The following is a 25,630-nucleotide window of genomic DNA, read 5'->3' as shown; positions in this document are numbered from 1 at the left end:
TTGGCGTGGCAGAGCGTCCAGCGGCAAAGGACAAAATACATCTGCTGGGCAAAGCCGCTTTTGCAATTTGCCAAATCCACAATTTAAATATCCATGCGCTGGATTGCACCTGGCTTTGAATGGGAATATGAGATGCCACACTAATTGGTTTAAATTGACTTAGAAGACACCTATGATTAATTTAAGACTACAACCCAATTGCATCTTACATTACGCACAGATTATACACCATTTATCTAGCGGAGGTGGAGTTGGATTCCCCCCTTAATCCAATTTTGACATAGGACTATAAACCCGTAATTGGGTTTATAACAGGTCACCACAAGCTGTTATCACAACCTGACAATGATCAAGCTGTTGAATACGCACAATACCTTAGTGTTTAATGTCCTTGAGTATGAAGACATGCAATGTGTTCACAACATTGAACAAGTCTAGATATATATTTTCAGAGAAGAAGGTAGGATCACATTTCCTCTGGTTGTACTCGCAGTGTGTGAGCCTGGATGAGTGTGCTGAGCTCCTACCTGCAGAGTGCTGACGACCTCCTGCATCTTGGCTCGACCGAGATCCAGGAAGCTCTCGATCAGATCTCCGTCGATGAATCCCGTGGCCTGCTCTGTCTTGCGCTCTGTGTGGAAGGACCTCCAGGTGAAGCGCAGTCAAGGAAAATCAATACAAGGGTGCTGTTTCACCTAAGGATAGCACTTTAGGTACAATATCACGTATTTTACCTCAGGCAAAGTCAACAAAAAAACAGTATGATATGAAGGAATGAATAAAAAACAGCTAAGGTCGCTGGTTGAATTTGAACAGATCTGGTATTTAAAGTTTGTACATGGATTTTAATGTGAGATGTTGATTACAAAACACCTCCAGTTCATCTGGGTTGAAATCACCCTTAATTTCTATATCAACATGTAAAAAAAAAAAAATCATTGAAATTATACAAATTGCTCACAGTTTGAGGTTTTTTAAAATACAATAGTGACCATCAACTTTCATCACACAATTCTGACAATTATTTTCTTGATTAACATTTTCCACACAATTTCCCTAGAAGCCAGAGCGATCTTTTAAAAATGTATAGTTTTCTCTTAGAAGTGCTCTTAAACATAAATGTTTTAGATGAAACACAATGCAAAAAATGAAATATAGAATAGAATATAGAAATGAAATCATCACACCCTTTGGCAAAGTGGCTACATACTGTATAAACGATGTTATGCATTTGAAGCTAATTAAAGCATCTATCATCACTTTGTGACTTCCCTGCATGTTTAGTTACTTCAACCACACCTGTCAGTGCGGGTGGTGAAAGATGGAGGAAAGGTGTGAACATATAAGAAGGATATAAGCTGTGCTCGATCTTCCCCACGCTCTTAATGACTTTGTTGAGGCGGTTCTGCAGGTCCAGGAGGAGACTGTACCAGCCCTCAGACAGGGACGTCACCAGACCTAACACACACACACACACACACACACAGAAACATCAACACAACCCTCCCTCCTTTTTTTTAAGGTGTAAGGTTCAAAACCACACTTCACTGCAGCAGATGGTACTTTTGATGTATCATCAGTGAGAAGAAAGCCACACTGGCTTCAACACAGAACTCATAAAAGCTCTATAATTAATAAATAAGGAGATCCTTAGTGTGATCACAAGTCTCCTAATGCAAGTTTCATGCTTGTTCGCTAAGACAATGTAGGGAGTAAAGTAGCATGATTTGAATGCTTCAATCATTCATGACTAAGACGGTTTATTTTGAGAGAAATGTCCCTGTAAATGTCAGAGCTTTAAGGGAGTATACAAATGTTCATGTTCTGTGAGTGCTTCAGTTTGATGCTCCGGGGAAATAGATTGCACTGAGATTGACAATGCAGTTAAAAAAAAAGAAACTTGTGAATTAACACGCATTGGCAAGGCAGAGTTGGGTAAAAACTGCTACGAGCTGGTGGATTACTATTGATTATTTCATTATCAATCAATCTAGTTCTTTTCATACCGGTTTTTATTCTATTTTATACGTTTCTAAAAAGAAAATTAGAAAAAAATGGCATAACAACTTGAAAGAACTCGTTCTGTCCGAGCCAACATACCCAACTCACTAACTGACTCACAGTCAAACAACCAGAGAGGATTTATTCACTGAGTTACAAAATGCAGAACATCTTCACATTCGAGAAGCTGGAACCAAATAATGTATTTGTGGATTTTGTGTATGCGAGAAACCCCTGGATGCGAACCAAATTAGCACCATTTTTTAAAGTACAAGATGTGGGCTTATTGAACTCAACTGTCCCAAAATGTGCAACTCTTGGGACAGCGAGGCAGGCGTTTAGATAATTAATCGTCAACATTTAATAATTAAGAATAATGTTGAGTGATGTTACAGTAAAGAGAAAAAGGAGTGGGAGCTCACATTCAGAATGTACTTCAGATAAATATTAAACACTAAAATATTAACTGTTTTAAACTTGCGAAGGACCATTTTCATTGAGCGGTAGCTCGTAGCATTAATGTCATAATCGGTACAGTCATGTGATGCAGAGATGTTTCGCTTGATTTAACTTCAGTGTGACCACTCTGCTGTTCATTTAGTAGGTTGTATGCAGTACATACTGGTTGAGTATGTAATATGCAGTATGTATGCAAACACAGCCATCTTCATTTGTAACATCCATCACACAATGTCTAGGTTATGAAGACAAAACAAGTTTATTAGGAGTTGGTCCACTTGGTTGGCAAGTTAAGGGTGTGGCCAGCAGCTTCTTCTCGTCTAATATATCACAACATGTCTAGGAGCGATAAGACGACCTGAGCTATTTTTCTTCATTACACACTGAAGCCAATTTCAATGTACGGGTTACTTCAGAAAGTTTTTACTGGGATGTACACGGTGGATCTCATTTCCTGTTAAACTTTCCTCAGAGACTTTTTAAAGAATAACACAAGGTGTCGAGGTGGAATAATGTGCTGTGCTGTTGGTGCTGTGAGGGCGCACATTGTAAATTACTACTGTGTCACAACGATGTTCTATTTCTCATCTCTGACATCATTAAAGCCAGCCTGAAAGTTGCTGCTTTAATCTGAGCAATGAGGTGTACAACTATCATCTCTTTGCTCTTTCTGAAATGGAAATATGAGCTCTGAATAAATGGTTTTCACAAAGGTTTGTGTACTCAGTAATTGGTCTGAGTTCAGCTGCTACAGCATCAAAGTTACAAGTGGAGGTGAAGCATTCAAACGTATTGTTCACGCTGTTTTTTTTCCTGGCATTTTGCTGACTGAAAGTCGACTATTTCAAGATGCCTTTCACTTGATTTAATCTAAATACATTATAACACTTGTTAAAATTGGCGACTGGGAACTTATCAGTGGGTTTAGAGTTTCAGATGTCAACTGTTTTCTAATTAAAGTAAAACAGAATGAGAGAACTCTGTAGATTATCTTGAGAAAACACGTTTTGTTCATTTCCTCTGAATCAAAGCGAAGGTTGAGCTTTCCTTAGATGTTAAAATATTCCTTTTAGAGGTTAAATTGAACACCTGGGGTCAACTTAGACCCTTAGCAAAAATCATTTTCTTTTGTGGTTCATAACAAAGTTGATATATACTACAGCAGGTGTTCAAATACATGCAGGAAATGGTGTGTATATGCTTCTGTGAGTGTGAAATTGTCCGTGGGCCTACCAATCATCCCGTTAACGGTGCCGAAGAGCACGGAGCCCTGGGTGGGGGTGGAGCTCTCGCCCAGGTTCTGCAGCACCAGCGAGCCGTGGCAGAAGACATTTACAAACTCCCCGAGGTGGAAGACCCCCACCTCCTGCAGGTGCTGCCGCTCCTCGTCTGTGGTGGCCGCACTGACCGTAGGAAGGACGGTGGGAGAGAAATACAAAGAAGGGAGAGGGAGCGATTAGGAACGTGTGGGAGGTAGAGCGGTGAAGACGGGGGAGATCAAATGAGAGTGTAAAACTAAAATAAATGGATGGCAAAGTTAGACAATTTTGAGGGCAAAAGTGATTGATTAAGCAAAAGAAAAAACAAGAGGGGCAGAGATATCAAAAGTGTTGAAAAAGGTCAGAGAATGCCAGAGCAGTAATGGATAAAAAGGTGAAGAAAAGCAGGGAGGGCCACAGCAAGAGAGATGCGATTCAAAAATAAAGGTCAAAAGCATAGAGTGGTCCGACCTGATGTATTAGGTGGATAATAAGTGTTGGCATAATAACACTCTCAGACCACATCTTTCTTTTTATGAAATCAACACTCGTCTAAAAAGGACTGAACGGATAATAGCTATGTGGTAAAATGACTCATACATTCAAAAAAACAAATGGTGCGACAATGGAGTTAAAACACATTCCTATGAATGATGCTGCTGTAAGGAGCAACATGGGACTCAGTAAAGAAGGAGCAACCTCCAATGACTTCAAGTTGATTTCAGTGGATATAGAGGAGGCCATTGAGATAATTTGTGTCAGTTCAGCTATAGAGGAAGAGCCCAAGGGATCAAACAAGTCTACTGGAAAGGTTCAAATTCAGCTGTAGAAATTAGACACTCACCTGTCCTTCTGGCAGACAAACAGATTGAAGGCGTTCTCTGCCCCAAGGAAGTTGTCGTCATCCAGGATTTCCACAGCACTCATCCAATTAGGATTAAAGTCACGTGCAATCTGAGGAAACAAATGTAATAATCAGATGTGTTGGGTAAAACGGTAAACAACGCAGAGGACTTGGGCTGATAGCAGTGTGGTTCGTGCCTCCAAGTAGAGACTGTATAATCTATGAGCAAAGAAGCGCTGACTGCACACAAGTGATGAAATCCAAACCCCAGCCAGTGTGTTTCACTACAAGAGCCATAATAGACTTTTTAAACACCCTTGAAGAAACGAGCATGCCACAAAAAAGGAAGAAAATAGTGAAACGCCCGAAGCATCTGTACTATCTATGCAGGCCTGCACTCTGTGAGCATCGTGATTAGAGACTGTGACGGATGCTCGGCCCAAGAAGCTTTAGTGAAGGAAAAACCCTCTGTATTGTTATATTTAGAAAGACAAGAGTGCAGACTCTTAACTTTCTGGCTTTTTTTTGCCTCACATGACTTTAGGAGTATATCACATCCCTTTAGGAGTATATCACATCCCTTTAGGAGTATATCACATCCCTTTAGGAGTATATCACAGTATATCACATCCCTTTAGGAGTATATCACATCACTTTAGGAGTATATACCAGTTGAAGGAATTGTTTCACATGTCAGGGGGTATGTTATGTCCTTCATTACTCAGCGTTATATTAGAATACCACTCATTAAAGAAGAACCTGGGGAGAGGAGAAGAAAGTCGTTATGGAGAACCTTTAGAAAAACACTTTTAGGTAAGTGAAGTTCTTGGCAAACTGAAAAATGCAAGTCCAATATTCACTTTATTTCCGCTGTTTAGCCTCTTGAAGCGGTTTGATAAAGTCCCCATAGACGCAGGCTGACATTTTTGAATAAAAATGACTGTTGGAGTGTTAGGGTTACTTTAACCACAATATACAATATGGAACTCAATGTGTATTGTTGCCTCGTCTGTAGAATAAAATGTGTTTATAAGAGGGCAATAGGGCACACATTTATAAGGCTTTTCTAGAGCCCCTTGTTCAAGACCCTTGTAATATAAAAGGGTTCTCTGTAGAGCCTTATAAAAAGGTGTAAATGTGCTAGACAGACCCGACAGATGGTTCTAGGTACATTCCTTTTATACGAGCTCTAGGTAGAACCCTCTGGAAGAGTTCAGAGTGGACGGTTAGAAAATAAGTCAAACAGGTTTCTCCTATTGGGACAAGCCAAAGAAACAAGACTATCCACGACACTATAAACAAATAAACTGAAACATATATGGTTCTTGGCACCTTTATTTCTCGGTGTATTAGAAAATTGTATTTCCGATAGTTACAAACTTCTATTTTTAATCTGAAGTTTTGAGGAACACTGCGGTATGTATCATTTCTGAATAAATGTAAGTTATTTTCCTCACACTTATCAAACTGAAGCTCAGCACCACAGCATGCCTTTACACCAGCGTGCGTGACTCTTCCTCACATCTCTTTATCTTTCTGCCACTAATCAATTTCAACACTCCACCCATCAAACAGCTGGGAGGTAGAATTCAGCTACAGTGCTTGATAGAGACAGAAAAAAATAACACTTTTCTGCCCCAAAGATAAGTCACACATCAAACCAACCAAATGTTTGTTTGATGTGAGAAGGGCTGAGTATGTGAAAGATAAAAAGACAGAGAAAGCACACACACAATCCTCGAGCCCTTTCGGAGTACTTGTGTTATTTCCTCACCTCTTCAAAGTTGCCCTCCATGGGTTTGTAGGCCAGCAGCAGGACGGACCTCATCAGGTCTCCCACCAGGATGAAGTCTCCTTTGGTCTTCAGGTAAAGAGCCATGATGTTGTTGTAGTGGTTGCACTCGGTCCTCAGCTCCTTCTCAGCCGTCCACTCGTACAGACGGACCTGAAACAAATAGTTTGGTGTCACACAAGCTGCCAAGAGGTGGAGGATCGGCACTTAGCAAAGTGGAGCTAAAATGTCAGCCAGTTCACAGCAGGAGCATTCACGCTGAATATGTTCTGCTTCGGTGAAAGGTGATTACAGTGGACGTTATTAGCTGCCACGTTAAGTGAGCTGGTGACGGCTAATTACACTCGCCGCTTCACACGATTTGCACCTTCTTACAATTTGTTTAAATAGTTTTTAGTTAAGTGACGGATTGAGGGGTGGTGTCTGGATACAATTACTGTACACATGATGCCAAAATGATTTTTACAACACCTCTAATAAGACGCAGTGACATTAACGATGTATGTGGAGCCAGAGTTCAGCTCATCATCTTCAAAGAAATAAAAAAGGAAAAGGAGAATCTCTGTTTTTGTTTTTGTGAGAGGGAATCAGATAAGCAACTGTTGGCATTCTATGGCAAAGTGGAGCTAAAATGTCAGCCAGTTCACAGCAGGAGCATTCTGTGGCATTCTATTTCATTCTGTGGCATTCTATTTCATGTATTGCATATTTCATGTTTTAAACTTCATTCACATGGCTTTACAGTTTTTACTTTTGTTTTTTGAAACATACATTAGTTAAAATGTTCTTTGTTCTGTTTAACTTTGTTTCTTCGTTGTAATCATTTTATGTGATGTACTTTAGGCTTCTTTGCATTAACGATGCTGCACAAAAAAAAAAGTGAAATTCTATTAATTCTCTAAAAATGCATAACAATATAAATATATCTACCTAATCCAGAGACTGATATTGTATTCATCTCTTAAATGTAGGTTATGTATTGGTTGTCAAGCAGTTAAACGTTTCCTCATTATCACAGGAAAAAAACTTTATTGATTTTAGCTCAGATCCAGATCTCCTCTCTTGTTTGTATCAATTTCTTCAACAGCTTGGAAATATAAAAGGCCCACAACTCCAATATTAACCGATACTGACATCAATTCGATTTTGATTTTTTTTTCAGTGAAAGTGATGGGAAGTTATTCTGCCAAGAAAATGTCACAGGAACAAGAATAATGCATCGGTGGGCTCTGTTCAGATGATAGAAATCATTAAAAAACCTAATACAAAAAGGCATTTTACAAGCAGTAATGTCAGGTCACTCTTGAATAAGTTTTGATGCTGTCAAAGAAGAAAAGGTATAATGACAGATACACATTTTTATATTTTCTGTGATTAAACTGGGATGCAGTTGCTCCAAGACATCGAAGGTTAAGCCACTAATCACCATTTTTGAAATATAAATCTTTAAAGTCCAATTCAATAAAGGAGGTGGTATGGAGTGGTAATGTGAGATGAACTCCAGAAATCTGCAACCCATATCTATTAAACTCTCAATATCTTAAAGATAAAGCTTCCTTTTCAAGCTTGTAATCCTTTAATCTATCTATAGCTCAGTGTGGGTGAGCCAGTTATTACAGGACAGTGGGGGGGGGGCTTCTTTCCCACTGTATGTCAAGTGGTTTCCCAGAGCAATCCATATGGGATGAATCTATTTCAATATTGCACTTTGAAATGACTGAGGAGAGAGAGATCACATGCTTCTTAAACAAATCAAAGAAAGACAATTCTAAAACACACAAATCATCATCCAGAGGGTTTCCTGCTGGTTACAATTAATGATCTCAACCACCTTACGCTCCAACTCTGACTACTATGATTGTGTATCAAACCTTAAAACTTGGATCCAAACACATGTTCAAATGCTTAGTCTTGGTATTTTTACAACTTTCAAGCTTTTATTTAAATATATGTTTTAACCTTATTGAGTCAAAACAGTATCGAACATTTATATATTCAGGTAAAGGTATTCGTTTTGTTGAATGGGGAAATTAGGGGGAAGGGTTGTAGAAGAAAAAACAAGCCTACAAACTTGAAAAAGAATATCAATTTTATATTCTAACAAAATAATAGGTATTGTATTTTATATATAGCATTTTAAAACTATTTACATGTAGTATTTAAACATTCTCACATGATCTGTTAAAGAATGTTTAGTTAAAAGAGAATTGAATGAAAGCCTCCCAACACTAGCTGTAGAGGGTATCCAGTTATTTATATCAATCTCCAATGTAAACATAATCATGTTACAATTGATAGTTCTGTTTCCATATGGGCAGAAAAACCGAAGCAGAATTGAGACATGCTCGTTTTAATACCCGGACTACGTGATAAAGTCTTGTACAAGCAACGTCTTTAGAGGTGCACTTGAAAGAAGTCAGCTCCTTCTTTAAAGGCTGAGACTTTGCTAACAAGTCTTAAGGTTTTTAGAAACTCTGATAAAAACATATTATGTCAAACATATTTCAAATTGTAACCTGCCCATTCATTGTCAAGATGCATTCACTTGAAGTCTTCACATAGAGTGCATAAACAGAGGTGGCACAGTGCGAGAAAAAGTCAAGTGCTGACAGTCCAATGCGGAACAAGCACTACTTACTGTGCTATTGATGCTGGCCAACAGTTTGCCATTGAACTCCACCATAGAATAGACAGCTCCTTTCACCTCCTTCTCAGCCACAGTTTGCAGCTTACCTGCAGGAAAGAGCACAGTGTCTGTCAGCCGGATCGAAGGCAACATCAATGCCCACTTAACTAGCACAGACTATATCTTGAATGAAAAGCTAAGAGTCAAATGAAAGGCAAGCAATGAACCTTGAAAGGCCCAGAGTATGAAAGAGAGTCAGAGGGAATCAGGAGTGGTGAGAGGAGACAAATCTGATAAGAAGTGATAAGAAAATGATTAAGTGAGAAGGGAACCAAGAGGAAGGTAGGACAAAGTGTCCCCCAGTGAAAACACAGGACAGAAAATGAAACCGGGTGAAGGATAAAGTAGCGGCTGGAGAAGGCAAACAGAGAAGGTTGATGGAAAAGACAGGGGAGAGTGTGTGTGTGTGTGTGTGTTTGTTTTCTTGAGATGGAGAGAGTGAAGAAGAGATACTGACCGTCGGTGTAGTGGAAGACAATGATGCGGCCCTGCTTGGGCTCAGCCTCCTCTGGGTACACCATGGCGGTGCCGACGATAAAATACACTGACGGGTCTTTTCCCAGACGACATGACACCATGCTGAGGGCATACTCGCTGGGGAGGAACTGATGGGCATGGAGGACTGATAGAGAAATAAAACATAAACACCTTAGGAAGCTGAGTGGGAGGCCAGCACAATCCATCTTGCTTTAATAGGATTTCACATTTATATGTTCATTTTTCATGACTCTCTGCCGGTGTTCAGTGAGACAGGATGCTTCTTGTTTATTACAAATGAAGTCTTTTTGTCTTCTAGAAACATGATAAGGTTCACAGACAGCTTTTAAACAACAGATTAGGAATTTATGCCAATGCGGTTATAATAACGTATTTCTTTCCACCCAATAGCTAGCCCATCAAGCCTCTCGCATCGTAAAATGTATATCGTTTTATGCGCTGGCAGATGCATACAAAAAAAAGAAAGCTTTTCAAAATGTACACATTCAATGGCCAACATAAGAAAGCCTTCATTTGTAAAACATGCCATTTATTTTAATGTAACAGATCGGCCCGTCGTATCGGAGCAAATGCAGGCTTTTGAGTAACGAGGAGATTTATTTTTAAAGCCTTTATCTGCTGATGACATACCTATATCACGTCTATAACTTTTTATTTCCCATTAACAACCAAAGTGAGCACATCTTGAAGGTCACTTACCATCCCTCATTGCACAGGAAACTGTGTGCATACACATTTCTGGCAAGTGGGTTATTGCAAAGTTGAATCATGGACTGCTTTATCTTCTAAATAACTTTCAGCTACCATGGTGGTTTGTTTCAGCTTGTATGAGTGTCTGGCTGCTTGTTTGTATTGCCCTATTCATGTCTATTTCGTGTCATATTCTCTTCAGTTAACTTTTCAGCGAGTTCAAAGCTAGCCAAGACTAGGGAGATGATGTACAACATCCAGACTCGGGTGATGTGTGTTCCTTGTTATGTCTAAATATGTCTGCACAGTGTTATTATTTATTTATTCATCTCCCTCACGCTCCTGTTAGTTTTATTGCATCTGTCAGGGAGGCTCACCTTTCCATTTATCACTGGTTTTGCTCATTTTTCTAACACTTGTGTGCTTTACCATGGCAGCGAATGAAGAGCTACATGGTAAAATAAATTGGAGCCCGGGGAAAGGTACAGCAATGGATCACATTAGCCACAACATCAAGACAACCAGGAAATTATGCATCCATTGAGGCGTATTTAACACAGGTAATGTGGATTAAACACACACTAAACAATGCATAGCCATTGTTTATGACTGTGAGTGCTCATTATAGACCAACCTTATTAGAAATAACTGCAGATTTCAGTGCTGTTGCAGTAACTGAATTACTGTCTAGACTATGTAAATGAACCCTGCATTTCCTCCTAAATAACAGAGTAACAGAGCAGCTGTAAACATCAATAACCTCACTGGCCATCTGCAGTGCACAAACCATACTCTGCACTACTGCATAACAAAAGCTCCACATCTGATTGATCAAATCCTCCCATGCAAATGAGCAGTTATCTGATCGCACATTGATACATTTCACTCAGCTCTGGACATTATGTGCAAAACCAGTCCCTTATTTACATATCATTAACATATCATATACCCTAATGTATGCTGATGTGGTAACTATTAGATTTTTAAAGGGAAGGCTTGGCGCAGCGACATTTGCATTGCAAAACAGAACGGAGCAGAAACCTGCCACATTCAATGGGCTTCAACATGGAAATGTTCCGCATGACGCCCAAAGTGTTCAATCATTACGTTTTCCTATAAAGGGCCTGCGTGTGCGTTGAATATTGAGGAATAAAAAAAATCATTCATGGAGCACCTAAAGTATAAAAGGGTTAATATTCAAATAGGAGGTTAAATCAGGGATGACGACATTGCTGATAACAGACAAATAAAGCTTGATTGGTAAACTGAGTGTGCTGTGCACCCATTTGGAGTTCACATATAATCATATAAAAGCTTGATGATGAGTGCTAGGACCAGGCTTTGTGTTTTCTCCATGCTGAGCACAAAGATTTATCATCAGAAGCTGCATATGAAAGCATCAGCTTTGCGGGCTCAAAAGGAAATGCTCATCCAGCTGTCTCACCTTCAAAGGTGTGCTGATCCACCACCAGCAGACTGTGAACCTCCACCTCTTCACCAAAGGAGGTCTCGTGGGGAGAAGTGCTGCTGGGAAAGAGTTTGCTGGAACTCACGCTGCTGGAGAGAGCCTGAAGGATGGAGATTTATGAGGCAGGAGGTAGATACAAGAGAAATCTAATAAAGGCTGTAAAGTCATTCAAATCTCGATTTCTGTGTGAGCTCCACAGACGGCACCATCTGTAGCACCAGATGTGCAGCTTTTAAAATCAGGTCTACATTTTTCTGGTCATCACGTGTGAGAGGCTGAGAGGCTCTAGCTCTGCTCCCTCAAAGTTGTGTGTTGAAGCAATAAATACAAAGATAAATGAAAGTACACACATGTCCCCTTGGGGAGAGGACAGAGCCAGGCTGAGTGGACGCCACACGCTGTCGCTGAAAATCTGGCTGAAAATACTTTTTTGTTATCTCTCGAATCCAAATCTCTTTTTAAAGTTGGTCCTTCTGCTTTTTGAGCAGCTGCATATTCACTGGCAGTATTCCTTGACAACATATCGAACAAAAGATGATTGGGCTTCATGTATTTTTGGACTCAATCGTTAAACTTAGAGTATTATTTCTGTCTCTGCAGTGGCAGAAAAACAATAGAACATTTTTCAATTTTGATTACAACTAACTATTTATAATAATGATTTTGCGGGCCTTGTAAAAAATCAGTGGAATAACTTTGAAGGTAACATCCTAATTTGCTACAATTCAAACAATTACAAACAGTATAATGATTGAAATGCTGGTAGAGCAAATCTTTCTCCTGTAGAAGATAAGTAACAAGACATTTGTTGTGTTGACAAGCTCCCAGTCTCACCTTATAAATAATGTTCTTAGTCAGCACATCAAGTAAGATACACATGCAAAACAAACAAGCCCTTGGGTGTTTATTAGCTGAACATAACATGGAGCTAGGGTACCTGGGTGCTGGCGCTGGGGCGCACGGCAGATGTGGTGCCGCTCACATCCTGAATCTCCACCCTGCTGGATAAAACACCAAAACACTGCGAGACCTCCTGGTAACAGATCCGCCTGGTGGAGAGATACAAGGGGATTGAGGCAAGGCAAAAGGCGAGACCTAAAGCGCAAACAAGAGTAAGCTAACAGAAGGTGTTCTTATTCGACAAACTCAAGTGTCGGTTGGCACTTAAACGTTTGAGAAAAAAAACAGGAAACACATGTGTAAACATTACCAACAGGAGAACACAGCTAAATCAGAGCAAACAAGCAAAGCCAGTGCAAACATGAACAACACACAGCATATTTGTAAAGATGATGGGTCTAAATATTATTTGAGGGTTCATGTTAACTAAATATTTGTACAACGGACTGACCTGGGGGACTCGTAGAGGGGAACGGTGCGAATATGGAGTTTCTGAATCTCGTCGATGGTGCCGATGGTCAGAGTGCTGTTGTTGGCCAGAGCCAGACTGAAAGAAGAAGAAAACAAGAGGCAGCATTACAAGAGGGAAAACAAGAAAAATACACCCATTGCCTACAAAAACCAAAACAATGTTTGACTGTATGCATTTCTCTAGTCAACAGAAAATTCCTCCGAACCAGCTATGCTGATGATAAAACCCACGAGCGGTAAAGGTTCTGCTGCTGACCTGTCGGGGTAGCCCTCAGAGTTGAGCGGGCACATGTAGTTGACCTCCTTGAGGTTGACGTTGGAGAACACCAGCTTGTGGTTGGAGGAGTAGATGACGGTGGGTCTGTCGGAGCAGGCGAACACGTTGGAAGTGGACAGGGATCTGAAGGTCCTCAGCACAGTGGGCTGGGTGCCAAGCGTTACCTTTTTACGCTCGCTCAGGGCGCCTGCGGGAGTGAAATCATATGGAAACACAACTTTAAGTCTAGTTAAAAAGGTGATGTACAAATTAATTTTTTTTTAAATAACTTGCCAAGCGCCTTCAGCCAGTAATGTTTGTCCTTGTGTGAAGAATATTTATCTCCTTTTTAATGCTCATAACACCTTTTGGTTAGCCCTTCACCCCTGCGTGGAAGCATCTGCTTTCTTTAGGTTTCTCCACAAATGTATTCACGGTTTTTCTTTTAATTTGTGTACAACTAATAATACTGATGCCCTTGTGCTTTGACCATGGTGCAAAAAGTAGAATAATATAGAATAATTATATGCACACTAATATCCTGATGATTAAATTAATTTAAAAAAATAGGAGATGGAACATAAAAAAACCCTATTAAATTCCTATCCCTGTTTACATGATAAGGTTACTGATTACTGATGGCAGTTTGTGCAGGAGGTCCTCTGAGCCTTGACAATAGAACTGAAGCTATAAGACGATTGATTAATCGACCAGACAACCTTTAATAATCTGCAACTTCTCTGGCAATTGAATAATTGTTCAAATATTTATGGTATGATTCAAATATTCAATTAATTCAAAAAACCATTGTAGCCTCACAAGGTCGAATAAACAATATGTCTCCAAACCATCCATGATGCTTCTATTTAGAGGAGCAGTGTGTTGAATAGACGGATCTATTAGCAGTAATGGAATATACAATTCATATTTATTTTTAGAGCTAGGGTTCGGACATTGAAATTCCTCAACAGGCGGTATAGCTTTAAGAAAAAAAAAAACATTTGTACAGAAAATGCTGAAAAGAGATGCACATAGATAGAAATATCTATGCACTGGAGACAATTTGCTGCAAACCCAGGCAGAGAGGGGCTGAGTGAATCGATCCGTGCCTGAAGCAGTAAAATGAAATATCATAGTGTCATGTTATTCTGCACTTGTTGTCTTCTTATCTCTACTTGTGTATGTATGTATGTTTGTATATATATATATATATATATATATATATATATATATTACAGAAGATAAAGAACTTTATCACAATATTCTAATTTTCTGAGACAGTCCTGTATAAGCCCCACAATGTGAATCAGGTTCACAGTTTATATTTAAACAAACAATGTGGGCTTTGCATGGGAATGTCATCATATGCCCAGCACACTGGTCCTTTAAATGGACCATTTGTTGGAGCAGACAGCCGTTCAATAGTGCAGTAATGTAAGGGCTCTAGCACTTAACAACCTGTAAAGCTGTTTTGTTTTTGTGGCTCTTAATTTCCTCGTATTGTTCTTTATTACTTGAAATTACATCACTTGGGTGTCAGGGCCAGATGATGTAATTTCAGTTACATCACCCAGTCTCAGGCATGGAGACTAAACATTTTAACAGCAAATGCTTTCTCACAAACTGGGGGTTTGGAGTTTGAAAGCATTTAACACTCAGGGAGCATGTAACAAAGTGGCACAATTGAGCAATATCTTATATAACTTAGGATAATGTGGTTCTGGAGCTTGACATCATACTTGGGTTAAAAGTGAGGGAATGTCAGCTGCTGCTGCTGCTGCTGCTTCCATTTTGATGGCACTGAACAACCAAAATAGAGCTAAAAGTGCGACTAAAAATGAATGAAAACAACCCTCCGTAACAGCTGGAAGTGTGAATCTGCAGGTTTGCTACAAGCTGCACAGTTTCTCCACCATTACATCCACATATAATGCTGGCTGTTATACAATTCTTCATAAAATAATAATCTTGAAATGTCTTCAGACCGCTGCCTGCAGCTCTGCCTGGAGGCTCTGCCTGGAGGCTCTGCCTGGAGGCCCTCGTCGGCCGGAGAAGTTTGAGAAGCTCTCATGGAGCAGTTGTAGTTGTGGTGTGAAAACCTACCAGTCTGCAGGTCCAGGCCAAAGTAGAAGAGCGCCCCGTCTCCCAGCGCACACAGCAGGTAGTAGCTGCCCTCGAAGGTGGTCATTAGGATTGAGCGAGGGATGATTTCTGAGGACACACACAGACTCGTGATTTATTTTTCCTGTACTCTGGAGTAACAGCCTCACAGATGAACCACAATGTGATAAATGTCTGCTAAAATGTCTTTGTCAGAAAAATCCATAATGGTTGTCGGCCAGATTGGCCTGTAACTTTTGGGATAGAAATAACATTTGAATGCTGCAGGGTAAATATAAAGTATTTTGTCTTTTCCGTTTACCAACATAAGCTTCTCACTGCAGGACAATTACATCAAAACTGCATTGGCTGTGATTAAATGCTTCTCGGGGGACTTTCCACCAAACAACAACGTCTGCAAAAGTCGCTACTTGGGAAGTTGCATGTTTCCATGGTAGCACCAAAAATACCATGAAGTAAAAATCCAAAGTTATATAATTAACGTTAACATAATTGAGTACAACTGTGTTAAGTCCATCGCCAAAACACAAAGCTTTCCTTTTCAACATTTAGATTTTAATTTGAAGTTTTCCTGTCTATAATTCAGTTTTTCCTTCAGTCTGTCCTTGACAGGGGAGACAGCCAGAAAGTACAGTTTGTGCAGTGAGCAGCTGTCAATCTCACACACTTGGAAAATGAAGTGTGACACTGTGGGAGAATGTCTGGAAATATTCTTCATGGGTGAAGCATTAAAATTGGAGCCCCCGAATGTGCCGGATCCACATGTTATGAAACCTATTCTCTGGTGACTGCTGACTTTTGAATAAGATTATCCAAAAAACATAGTCAAGCCCTCTCCTGCATATTAACTCATTCTAAGTTTAAATATTTTGCAAACATTTAAATACCACAGTTAATGCATTTGGGATGGCAGCATACTTAATTTTGAAGTATGTACTTGGGAAGATGTAATTTACATCTATTAATGAAAATGGAGATAAAGACCTGTTCCTCACTTACATGATAATAAGTGAGCTTAAGAGAAGATTTATTATAAACTTTTAAAATGTCCAACGCTGGCTGTTTCCCCCCAATAACAGTCTTTATGCTAACCTAATGATTTGAAAAATCGTTCAAAGTAATTTAATTACCAATTTATTTGTATTTACTACCTTGATTCAATAACGTAAATAACACTTATTTACTTTATTCTGTATTATTTCCTTTTATGTCCACCACTTCTATGCCTCCCCCAACCAGCCAAGCCGCAGTTTACATCGATGCATGTGTGAAAAGTGAATTTCTTACAGATCTTATCCTATTACATCATATTTAGCGTAAGAATTGTTGTGTTATGGCCAAAAACGTGTTTTGTAAAGCCACAGTGACCTTTGATCATTGATTGTCAAATATGTATCCTTATATCCTTGAATCCAAGTAGAGGTTTCTGCTTATTTGAAAGGAATTTCGTCAAGGAGCTCCGGGATATCACATTCACAAGACAGCGCCGAGGCATAATAACATAAAATGGGGACTCTAGAAAGAAAAGTTATTCTAAATATCTCATTTAAAAGGTTTGTTCCTGGCCTTTTTGACTGTTATTTTATGAAAGGAGCGCACATGACCTAAGTAACTGATGTGACAGAGATACAAACTGTTGACACAGATTTTATGAAACGTCACCTGGCCGGCATTCAGACTGCGGATGGTTCAGGGATAATGAGCATCGAGTGACAAAAACATCTTGCCCCTCTAGATATATTCTTTAATTTCCTCTTGATATGTGAAACATCTTTTATTGCTTTCAGAGAGAACGTGGGTTATGAATCACTGCTTGGTGTATCTGTGAAGCCCTTTTGAGACATCTTAAGTGCTATTGAGCTTTATATAAAAAGAGACTCCACTTGACTATACATGATCTGCGTCTACACATCTCTCTCCACTAGTCACTGAATGCTTCCCTTGTCACTCAGTGGCATTGTGCCCTTCTGTTCTCTCACCTCCGCCCAGCATTTCCTTGTGCAGGGCAGTGAAGCAGGGCAGTTTGAGGACCCGGGCTGAGATGTCGGTCCACAGTCCCACAGCGCAGAGCGGCGACTCACCGCCACCCTCCCCCAGAGGCGTGATGTCCAGGCAGGCCACCTCGTGCTCCATCTCCATGGTACTGAGGAAAGTGTTGAGGAAGTGAGAAAAACAGTCGCATGATGGTGTACGACGAAGTTTCACACATCATACATGTGTTGGTGACACTGAGCTGTCACGTTTTCTATTCTTATGTGAAATAGGAATTGAGAACTGCTTCAGTGAAACAACCATTAATTTGTGTCATGAAGAGAGGTTAAACTATTATGAAAATGAGCATGAATAGAGTAAGAAATAGCCTGCATTGTAAAAGGAAGAAGCTACTTAATGAGGCAAATATAATGGAAGGATAATCACTGTATGGTGTGTGGAGCACTTGCGCTCTAATTGCATTACAGAAGAGTATTTCAACCATGTCAACACCTTTTATCTATCTATTGCTACCTAGCATTTACAGAATTTTGCAACTCATACAGCATTGATGTAGTAGATGTAGGCCACACATTATTTCACAGCTCTGGTGAGGAACACTGAAGTGTCTCTTTTGTTGTTTCATCAGTAACAAACAATCTCAAGGCTGCAAACAAACAGTCTGTGCTTCAATCAGACCTTGTGGCCTTTTTTTTTTACAAGCTGTGTGTCTTTCTCAAGAAAGAAAATCATTTTGTGTACCCTACACTTTTTCAAAAAGACTGTAAAAATAAATATTGTCTCAGAGCTGTTATATTGCAATAGTGGCACGAAGCCAGCCACAAGGGTAGACCACAGCAGCAACGTGAAAGAAATACAATCAAATGCAAGACTTTACAATTCTACTGCATCATTCAGGCTTTAAAAATGAGATGCAAATCCCTCAACTCAAACTTTTCCACAGATACGAAAAGAAGAATTACAAAAAGAAGGTTAGTTGGTGCAGGAAAATAATAACATGTAACCTAGTTAAAGAAAAAACGGTTTACTTTTTGGGAAAAGAGAAAATAAATGTTTGATTAATTTACCTTTCAAACAAAAGCTCTGTTGGGTGTTGTGTTTTACTTTTCAATTAAACTTTATTAGTAAAACTCATTTTGTAATATTGAAGTCTCTGCAGTCAACTTTGTAAGCTAAAATCAAAGTTACTTGACTAACTAAGGGCATGTTTATGAAGATCAAAGCTATGAAGGGATGAGGTCAGACATTTTTTGATTACTCTTAAAGCTTTTCTGAATTTGAATGCTGACCCAGTTTTTAGGCCTCTCACCATCAAACCCACGGATAGACGGGGTGGGGTTTATACAAACGGTTTGACATTTTGAGTAATAGGCTTAGTTGTTCCCCCTCTCATGATTTAGATAGGAAGCTTGATACCACTCTCATGTCTATACGGTAAATATGTAGGCAATATACGGTGAATGGCTGCTATCAATCTTTTCATCCAACTCTCCCCAAGAAGGTTAATAAGCTTCTCTCCCAAAATGTTAAACGATTCCTTTTAAGCACACATAATGTTAATCTCCTTTTGGAAGGTCAAACCAGGAGATCTCCAGACTTCCTGAATTAAGATACAGCGAACGTCTGTTTATATCAGGGGTGTCCAAACTAAGGCCCGCGGGCCAAACACGGGCCATTTGGAATCGGCCCTCAGCAAATTCAAAAAGTATAATGGAGTATGTCCCACAAAGGAAACTTGTGCTTGTCTTATATTGTACTTCTTCAATATATATGTAAAAATATATTACACAGTAGTATTCATGTGTTAATAAGTCCACTTTTCAAATAAATGCAGTCAATTAAAGTTGGAAACATTTTCTAACAAATCTAAGTTGATAAGAAAAAAGCCCAATAAGTTATTTGCCTAACTTACTATAAGCAATCTGAGGCTTCCGTTTTAAGGGATGAGATGAACACTTTTTGTAACAAAATAAATGGACAGCTGTTTTTTTCTTAAAGCACTTTTAAGTATCAAGCATAATTGACCTACATTTGATTGATTTTGCTAAGTTATAACTGAACTTATGAGGTCATATACCTCACCTCTAGTAAGTGGCCCATACCTTCGTATATTTTTCTGTATGTGGCCCTCAGTGAAAAGTTTGGACACCCCTGGCTTATAGCTTGACCACGATCAGCTGTGTCCTACCTGATCTGTTTGAGCTCTCCAGCCAGGATCTGCAGGTAGTAGAGGGCTCTTCCCACGGCAAGCACCACCTGGGTGTGGTTGCAGGCAGCCACGCTGATGTTCCTGCCCTGTGGCTCCTTCCATTCGCTCACTAATGCCTTGCTCTCCTGGAGCACCAGGCGCACTGAGCCTGATGTGATCTGCAGGCACACAGTTTTTACCCCTTTTAAAATGTCACTCTGCACAATACCTCTGGGAAGTGACAGGAAGGATGATGTGAAGTGCTGGAATGGAAATGTGACGACTTTTCAAAGCAAGTCTCATTGTTTATATGTGGTTCTTTGCCAGGATTGTTATTGCCTGTTTTTCAATGAATGGAAAGAAATTATGATTTATTGCAAGGATAACATTTTCTGCTCCAATAAGCCAATCAAATTGCTTGTTTCAATGGGTAAATTAAAAGGCTTGTTTCAATGGGTAAATTAAAAGGCATGTTCCATTGTGCCAATTCAATGCCCAACACTGTCTACCCCAATGTATTTTGTGCACAAATCCAGTGAAAGCCAAAGTAACATTCTAACTCCACATCAGGTGGCTTAAGTGAAAGTCTAAAAATACATTACTGGAGCATCAAATTGCATGCCACACGCCTCATTAACACGTTCTTTCTTCAAGCCATCAGGTTGCTTGTGAACATGCAAAAACAATTTAAACCTTGCTGAAAGGTCTTACTGCATATTGGGTTTAATGTTTTTAATTCTTTCTGAGTATGTGAACCCTTTGTATAAGGCAGAGTGCTACTGTGCAAAAGCATGTCATTGTATTCTGAAACCACTTGACAATATAGTTCAACTTGCCTACCATACATTACTGAAAATGATCTTGCATATTCAGTCACATTAGCGTAACATTTATTTTCTGTAAGTATACCAACTCTGAGAAGCAGGAGAGAAAAATGGTCTTGCCTTAAAGCAGAGGCATCGTTGTCATAACAACCGCCCAGCAGGTTACATGCTCATTTAAAAAAGGCAGACTAAAACCTGAATTTAAATCAAGTGCAATATTCATCTCAACCAAGTGTAAAATACATGAAGTCTCTCTGCCAATCATATTCACAACTCCCCTTTGAATCATGTATGATTCAGCAACAGCTCTTACTAAATGGAGAAAGGCCACAGTTGAATAAGTTCTTTTTCTATAATTTATTTAGAACATTTGACATCAGATGAGATGTCTGCTTTGAAGTAGGATGTGGAAGTACTGCAAGTGTGTTAATCAAATGAGGGTCAACATTAGACTAACTAAAGCATGTTTTTAAACACACACACAGCACACATACGTTATGTATAACACAGCGTGTGTGTGTACTAACTTGAATGAGTTGTTGATGTGCCACGTTGCCGCAGAAAAATGTCTGCTGGTTGTCCACAAAGCCGGGAAGTTCTGTCTCCTCGACTTCCTCGCCGCTCAGCATCAACACTCTGGGGGAAAACACACTCTAAAGATAAGATAAAGACAGTCGGAATTGACTCTCCGCTTATCTTGTATTGCTGCGCGGCAAACACTCACCGCGTCTGACCAACGAAAGACAGCACCAGCATGTCATCTGTCTCTTTGCCTGCCTCGGAGCGGAGCGGCCATAAACCTTGAAGGGAATTGGAGAGAGGGTGTTAAAAGGAAAAAGTTACTTTCTGCAACATTCTGCAGAGAAACACAATATCCCACTGATCTTTTAACTACTCCATCTGTCAAATGGTCACATGCTGGAAGATGTACAGGTTACGGGTCGCTTTCAGAGCCATTGATTGGCTGAGTGAATAATGGTCTCCCATCAACAGGCTAGGGGCAGGAGGCAGGAGCTGAGGCTTTAAGTTGCAGAGATGGTCAATAAACAGCTGAAGCCTAACAAGAGCGAACAGACCTTGCCTAAACTGCGTGTCTCATTTAAGAACGAGAGAAGTGTCTCGGGATAAGAACCTCATTTTGTGGGATTAAGAGGCGTCTGCCATTGTTAGACCTGATGGGATTCAACTTGACACTTAACAACTGCAGACATTGGTTTGCTAAATGAAAACAAATGTTTCCAAAGCCAACCTTGGCAATTTTCCTGTTCTTTTGAAAGTGCAAAGCCAAGACCTATGACACCTGCACCATCTGCTCACATGAGGAGCTTGGAGGAGCAACAGCTGGTGTCTTGGCCGAGCGAGTAAAACAGATGTTCAGGTTTTAGTGGCGCCAACTGTCAATTCAGTTAAAGAATACGTTCAAGATAAATTCAAGTCTTGAGAGGGAGATAGCGCTCTCACACACACACACACACACACACACACACACACACACACACACACACACACACACACACACACACACACACACACACACACACACACACACACACACACACACACACACACACACACACACACACACACACACACACACACACATTGCACCTTCAATCAGTTGATTGAAAAACATATTTGATTTAATTGCCTGTACAAGTAACATGACCTGCTAATCAAACATTTTATTCCATCCGTTTATATGATGTTAATTAATAATAATAATTTAAAAAATGATTTGATATTTGATATAATCTCTATGTGTGTTCAGGTCGAAGAAGTTCCAGTCCTTTATCGACAGCTGCCTGATAAAGAGCCACAGTCAGAGGCCAAGCACGGAGCAGCTGCTCAAACACCCGTTCATCCGAGAGCTGCCCAACGAGAGGCAGGTCCGCATCCAGCTGAAGGACCACATCGACCGCACCAAGAAGAGGAGGGGGGAGAGAGGTGAGGAGGCTGCACTCACCCCACTGTCTCACCCTCACTGCTGCTGCAGGACACGAGCATGTTAACCTGAACTGTGTGTTTTTCCTGCAGATGAGACAGAGTACGAGTACAGTGGGAGTGAAGAGGAGGATGAAGAGAGGGACGTCGGAGAGCCTAGGTACTAACACTAAGTAACACTACTCCTCAAAGTACTAGTCCTACCTCTTGTTCTACTACTATCAAGTTATTTGGGTATGGGCTTTTTCTAATGTCTGCTTGAGGACAGAGAACAGAGAATATTTCATTCCCTATAAAAACAATTATTTCTGTATTTAAAACTCAAATTCAAAATAAAAATGATTAGTTATTACATTTAAAATCATTGCCAATTATGTATTAAAGAAATTATGAACTTATGTTCAAATACATTATTAAATGCATTATTTTAAATATACTGATACTGAGAAAATCAATTTAACTAAACTGGTGGATTACATAACCCAAATATAAACAATATAACTTAAAACACGGTGGCACTGCGTAAAAAATGCCATATTAACCAATTAGCGCTGTCAAATATCACATATACAAACTAAATGCCCAACAGCATAAGTCTAACTTGACCTTGTTTTTAAAATGATATAAATAAATAAAAAAATGCTGAAATATTTGATTTGATCTTTAATAAAAGTTTGCATTCAAATGTAATGGAACACTCCCTCCTCCTGCAGTTCCATCATCAACATCCCTGGCGAGTCCACGCTGCGGCGGGACTTCCTGCGCCTGCAGCTCGCCAACAAGGAGCGCTCGGAGCTGATCCGGCGGCAGCAGCAGGAGCAGCAGCAGAACGAGGAGCACAAGCGTCAACTGTTGGCCGAGAGGCAGAAACGCATCGAGGAGCAGAAGGAGCAAAGGCGGCGGCTGGAGGAGGTAACGTCCATTGGTGCTCTCCGTAGAAGAGATCCAACTTCCTATATATCTTTCGCAATAAAAGTCTTGTAGTGGTTTGAGATAAGAGAATCAGAAGACAATAATATTTCTCTAACTGTTATATGAAACCAACATTACTTGGAGAAACACAACTTGAATGAGATAAGCCTCATAATAGTGCAGTTCTACCGTACATAGTCACCTGCATGAGCATATATTATTGGTTTATGGTGACAACTCCATAATGTGCAAAAAAGGCCTCACTGCTCAAGGCTGAGGATGTTTTCACTTTTGAAAAACATCTCAGTTTGATTATTAAATGACTCGTTTCCATGAGAAACCTCCACACCTGTGATGTTAGCACCTCAGCATATCCAAATGCCAGAGAAACACACCTGATATGCTCACACAAACACAGACACACACTCACACACTCTTCTCCACCTGCAGCAACAGCGTAGGGAGCGGGACATGAGGAAGCAGCAGGAGCGCGAGCAGAGGAGGAGGTACGAGGAGATGGAGCTGCTCCGGAGAGAGGAGGAGAGGAGGCACTCAGAGAGAGAGCAGGTGGGGACACAAACACACACACACGCACACACACAGACCACACACACACATACACAGAGGTTACATCACAGGTGTCATCCGGAGAGGCGGGGCTTCTCAACTCTACTTCTCGCTTTTACCCAACTTCAAATTCTTCTTTCTTTTCCTTTTTTTGTTTATACTTTTGTTTGTTTTTTAAAATAGAACAAGTGAGGACTGGACAATACAGTCAAACCAGCGAATAAGAAAATACAAATAAAAAGACAGATACAGTGCTCAATGTATATAAAAGATGTCCAACAATAAAAATAAGAGATTGTTAAGATCCTAGACGTTTATAGCAATCCTTTTTTTCCCAAAATGTATTCCCCTTCTCCTTTTGGATTCGGAGAGCAACGTTATTTTATCCATTGAGTGGAGAAAGCTGATTAGGTTAAGAATAAGAGCAATGGAGGCAGAGTTCCTCTTTTGTAAACATTCGTTTTTTTACTTTCAGTAATAATAACCCGAAAAAGTTATTCATCTATTTTATTGAGACCTTAAGGGAATTTTCCAAGGTACATTAAGGTCAAAGATAATCAGATTTAAGGGGTTCAATCTATGAGAATAAATGTCTCACTCCTTTCTAATAACTCTGGTTATTAAGAAGAAAAACCTTAGACCGGTGGTAACTTAATGTCTTTTGTACAAAACTTCCACTGTGTGATAACTTTAGTGCTTGCTTGGTTTTTGGTCTGTGTTACAAGCAGTCATTTATCCATTTAACATTTTATCAGTAGCTCATCGTCCATTAATAACGGTGTCAATGGGTTAAAACGCTGAATGTAGTGCCTTTTTTAAACCATCAAATTAACAAAGCAAACATTTAAAAACATATTTATTTGTATTAAATTATAACCATTACACAGATATATTCCATATGGCTAATATCTATAACTTCTCAGTCGATCAATATTTCTTTTACTTTGGAAAACTATTGCCATTTATTGATTACCAAAACAAAAATACTGTTTTGGGTAGAGTCAAGTTTTCTCAATCAATTTGAAAACGTATAGATCAACATTCGATCTTATAATTAAAGAGAACGAAATGGAGGAAGATTTCAAATGTTCCAGTAAAAGAGGGGAAGCTTTTCTAAAGACTGCATGACTAATAATGAACTTCTCCTGCAGTACAACGCTCCCTTTACGCTCTACCTTTTCAGGCATAGTTTTCAGGATTTCATGCTGATCTTTAACCGTACGCATGTCTCTTCTCCACTAATTACACCCCCTGCTGCTTCTCTCTTTATCCCTAAATCCCTACTTTCACACCTCCTCAATAAATCTACTTTCCTCCTCTTTCTTCTTCTTCTTCTTTTTCTTCTTCTTCTTCTTCTTCTTCTTCTTCTCCTCCTGTTTCCTTCTCTGCTGATGTCACTGGTTGCCTGGGCTCCGATTTGCTTCCTGTCTGCCTCGGTGCTCTCTGATTGGCTGCGTTACTCTCTGCTCACGGCCGCTGATTGGTTAGGAGTATATCCGTAGGCAGCTGGAGGAAGAACAGAGGCAGCTGGAGATCCTGCAGCAGCAGCTCCTGCAAGAGCAGGCCTTACTGCTGGTAACACACACACACACACACACACACACACACACACACACACACACACACACACACACACACACACACACACACACACACACACACACACACACACACACACACACACACACACACACACACACACACACACACACACACACGACGACGACGTACGTACGACGACGACGACGACGACGACGACGA

At 40.0% G+C, this 25,630-nt stretch overlaps 1 protein-coding gene across 1 annotated transcript in view; it reads right to left on the bottom strand.

The window, feature by feature from the left end:
* Window positions 1–25,630, bottom strand: part of ddb1 (damage-specific DNA binding protein 1) — a gene marked incomplete at its 5' end in the record, with an annotated part of 34,920 nt that overhangs the window by 2,728 nt on the left and 6,562 nt on the right. The window contains 18 exons of the mRNA XM_010774796.1: window positions 528–651; window positions 1,356–1,458; window positions 3,694–3,863; window positions 4,564–4,673; window positions 6,338–6,508; window positions 8,994–9,088; window positions 9,499–9,663; window positions 11,674–11,797; window positions 12,635–12,746; window positions 13,049–13,144; window positions 13,325–13,532; window positions 15,428–15,535; window positions 17,425–17,588; window positions 19,626–19,804; window positions 20,977–21,085; window positions 21,174–21,249; window positions 22,426–22,477; window positions 23,087–23,351. Coding sequence (XP_010773098.1) covers window positions 528–651; window positions 1,356–1,458; window positions 3,694–3,863; window positions 4,564–4,673; window positions 6,338–6,508; window positions 8,994–9,088; window positions 9,499–9,663; window positions 11,674–11,797; window positions 12,635–12,746; window positions 13,049–13,144; window positions 13,325–13,532; window positions 15,428–15,535; window positions 17,425–17,588; window positions 19,626–19,804; window positions 20,977–21,085; window positions 21,174–21,249; window positions 22,426–22,477; window positions 23,087–23,351 — 2,431 coding nt within the window. The remainder of the gene's footprint in view (window positions 1–527; window positions 652–1,355; window positions 1,459–3,693; window positions 3,864–4,563; window positions 4,674–6,337; window positions 6,509–8,993; window positions 9,089–9,498; window positions 9,664–11,673; window positions 11,798–12,634; window positions 12,747–13,048; window positions 13,145–13,324; window positions 13,533–15,427; window positions 15,536–17,424; window positions 17,589–19,625; window positions 19,805–20,976; window positions 21,086–21,173; window positions 21,250–22,425; window positions 22,478–23,086; window positions 23,352–25,630) is intronic.

Source organism: Notothenia coriiceps, unplaced genomic scaffold (genome assembly GCF_000735185.1).
Source record: "Notothenia coriiceps isolate Sejong01 unplaced genomic scaffold, NC01 NC01_scaffold00014640, whole genome shotgun sequence".
NCBI classification, from domain to species: domain Eukaryota; kingdom Metazoa; phylum Chordata; class Actinopteri; order Perciformes; family Nototheniidae; genus Notothenia; species Notothenia coriiceps.
This window is presented reverse-complemented; position numbering and strand designations above follow the sequence as displayed.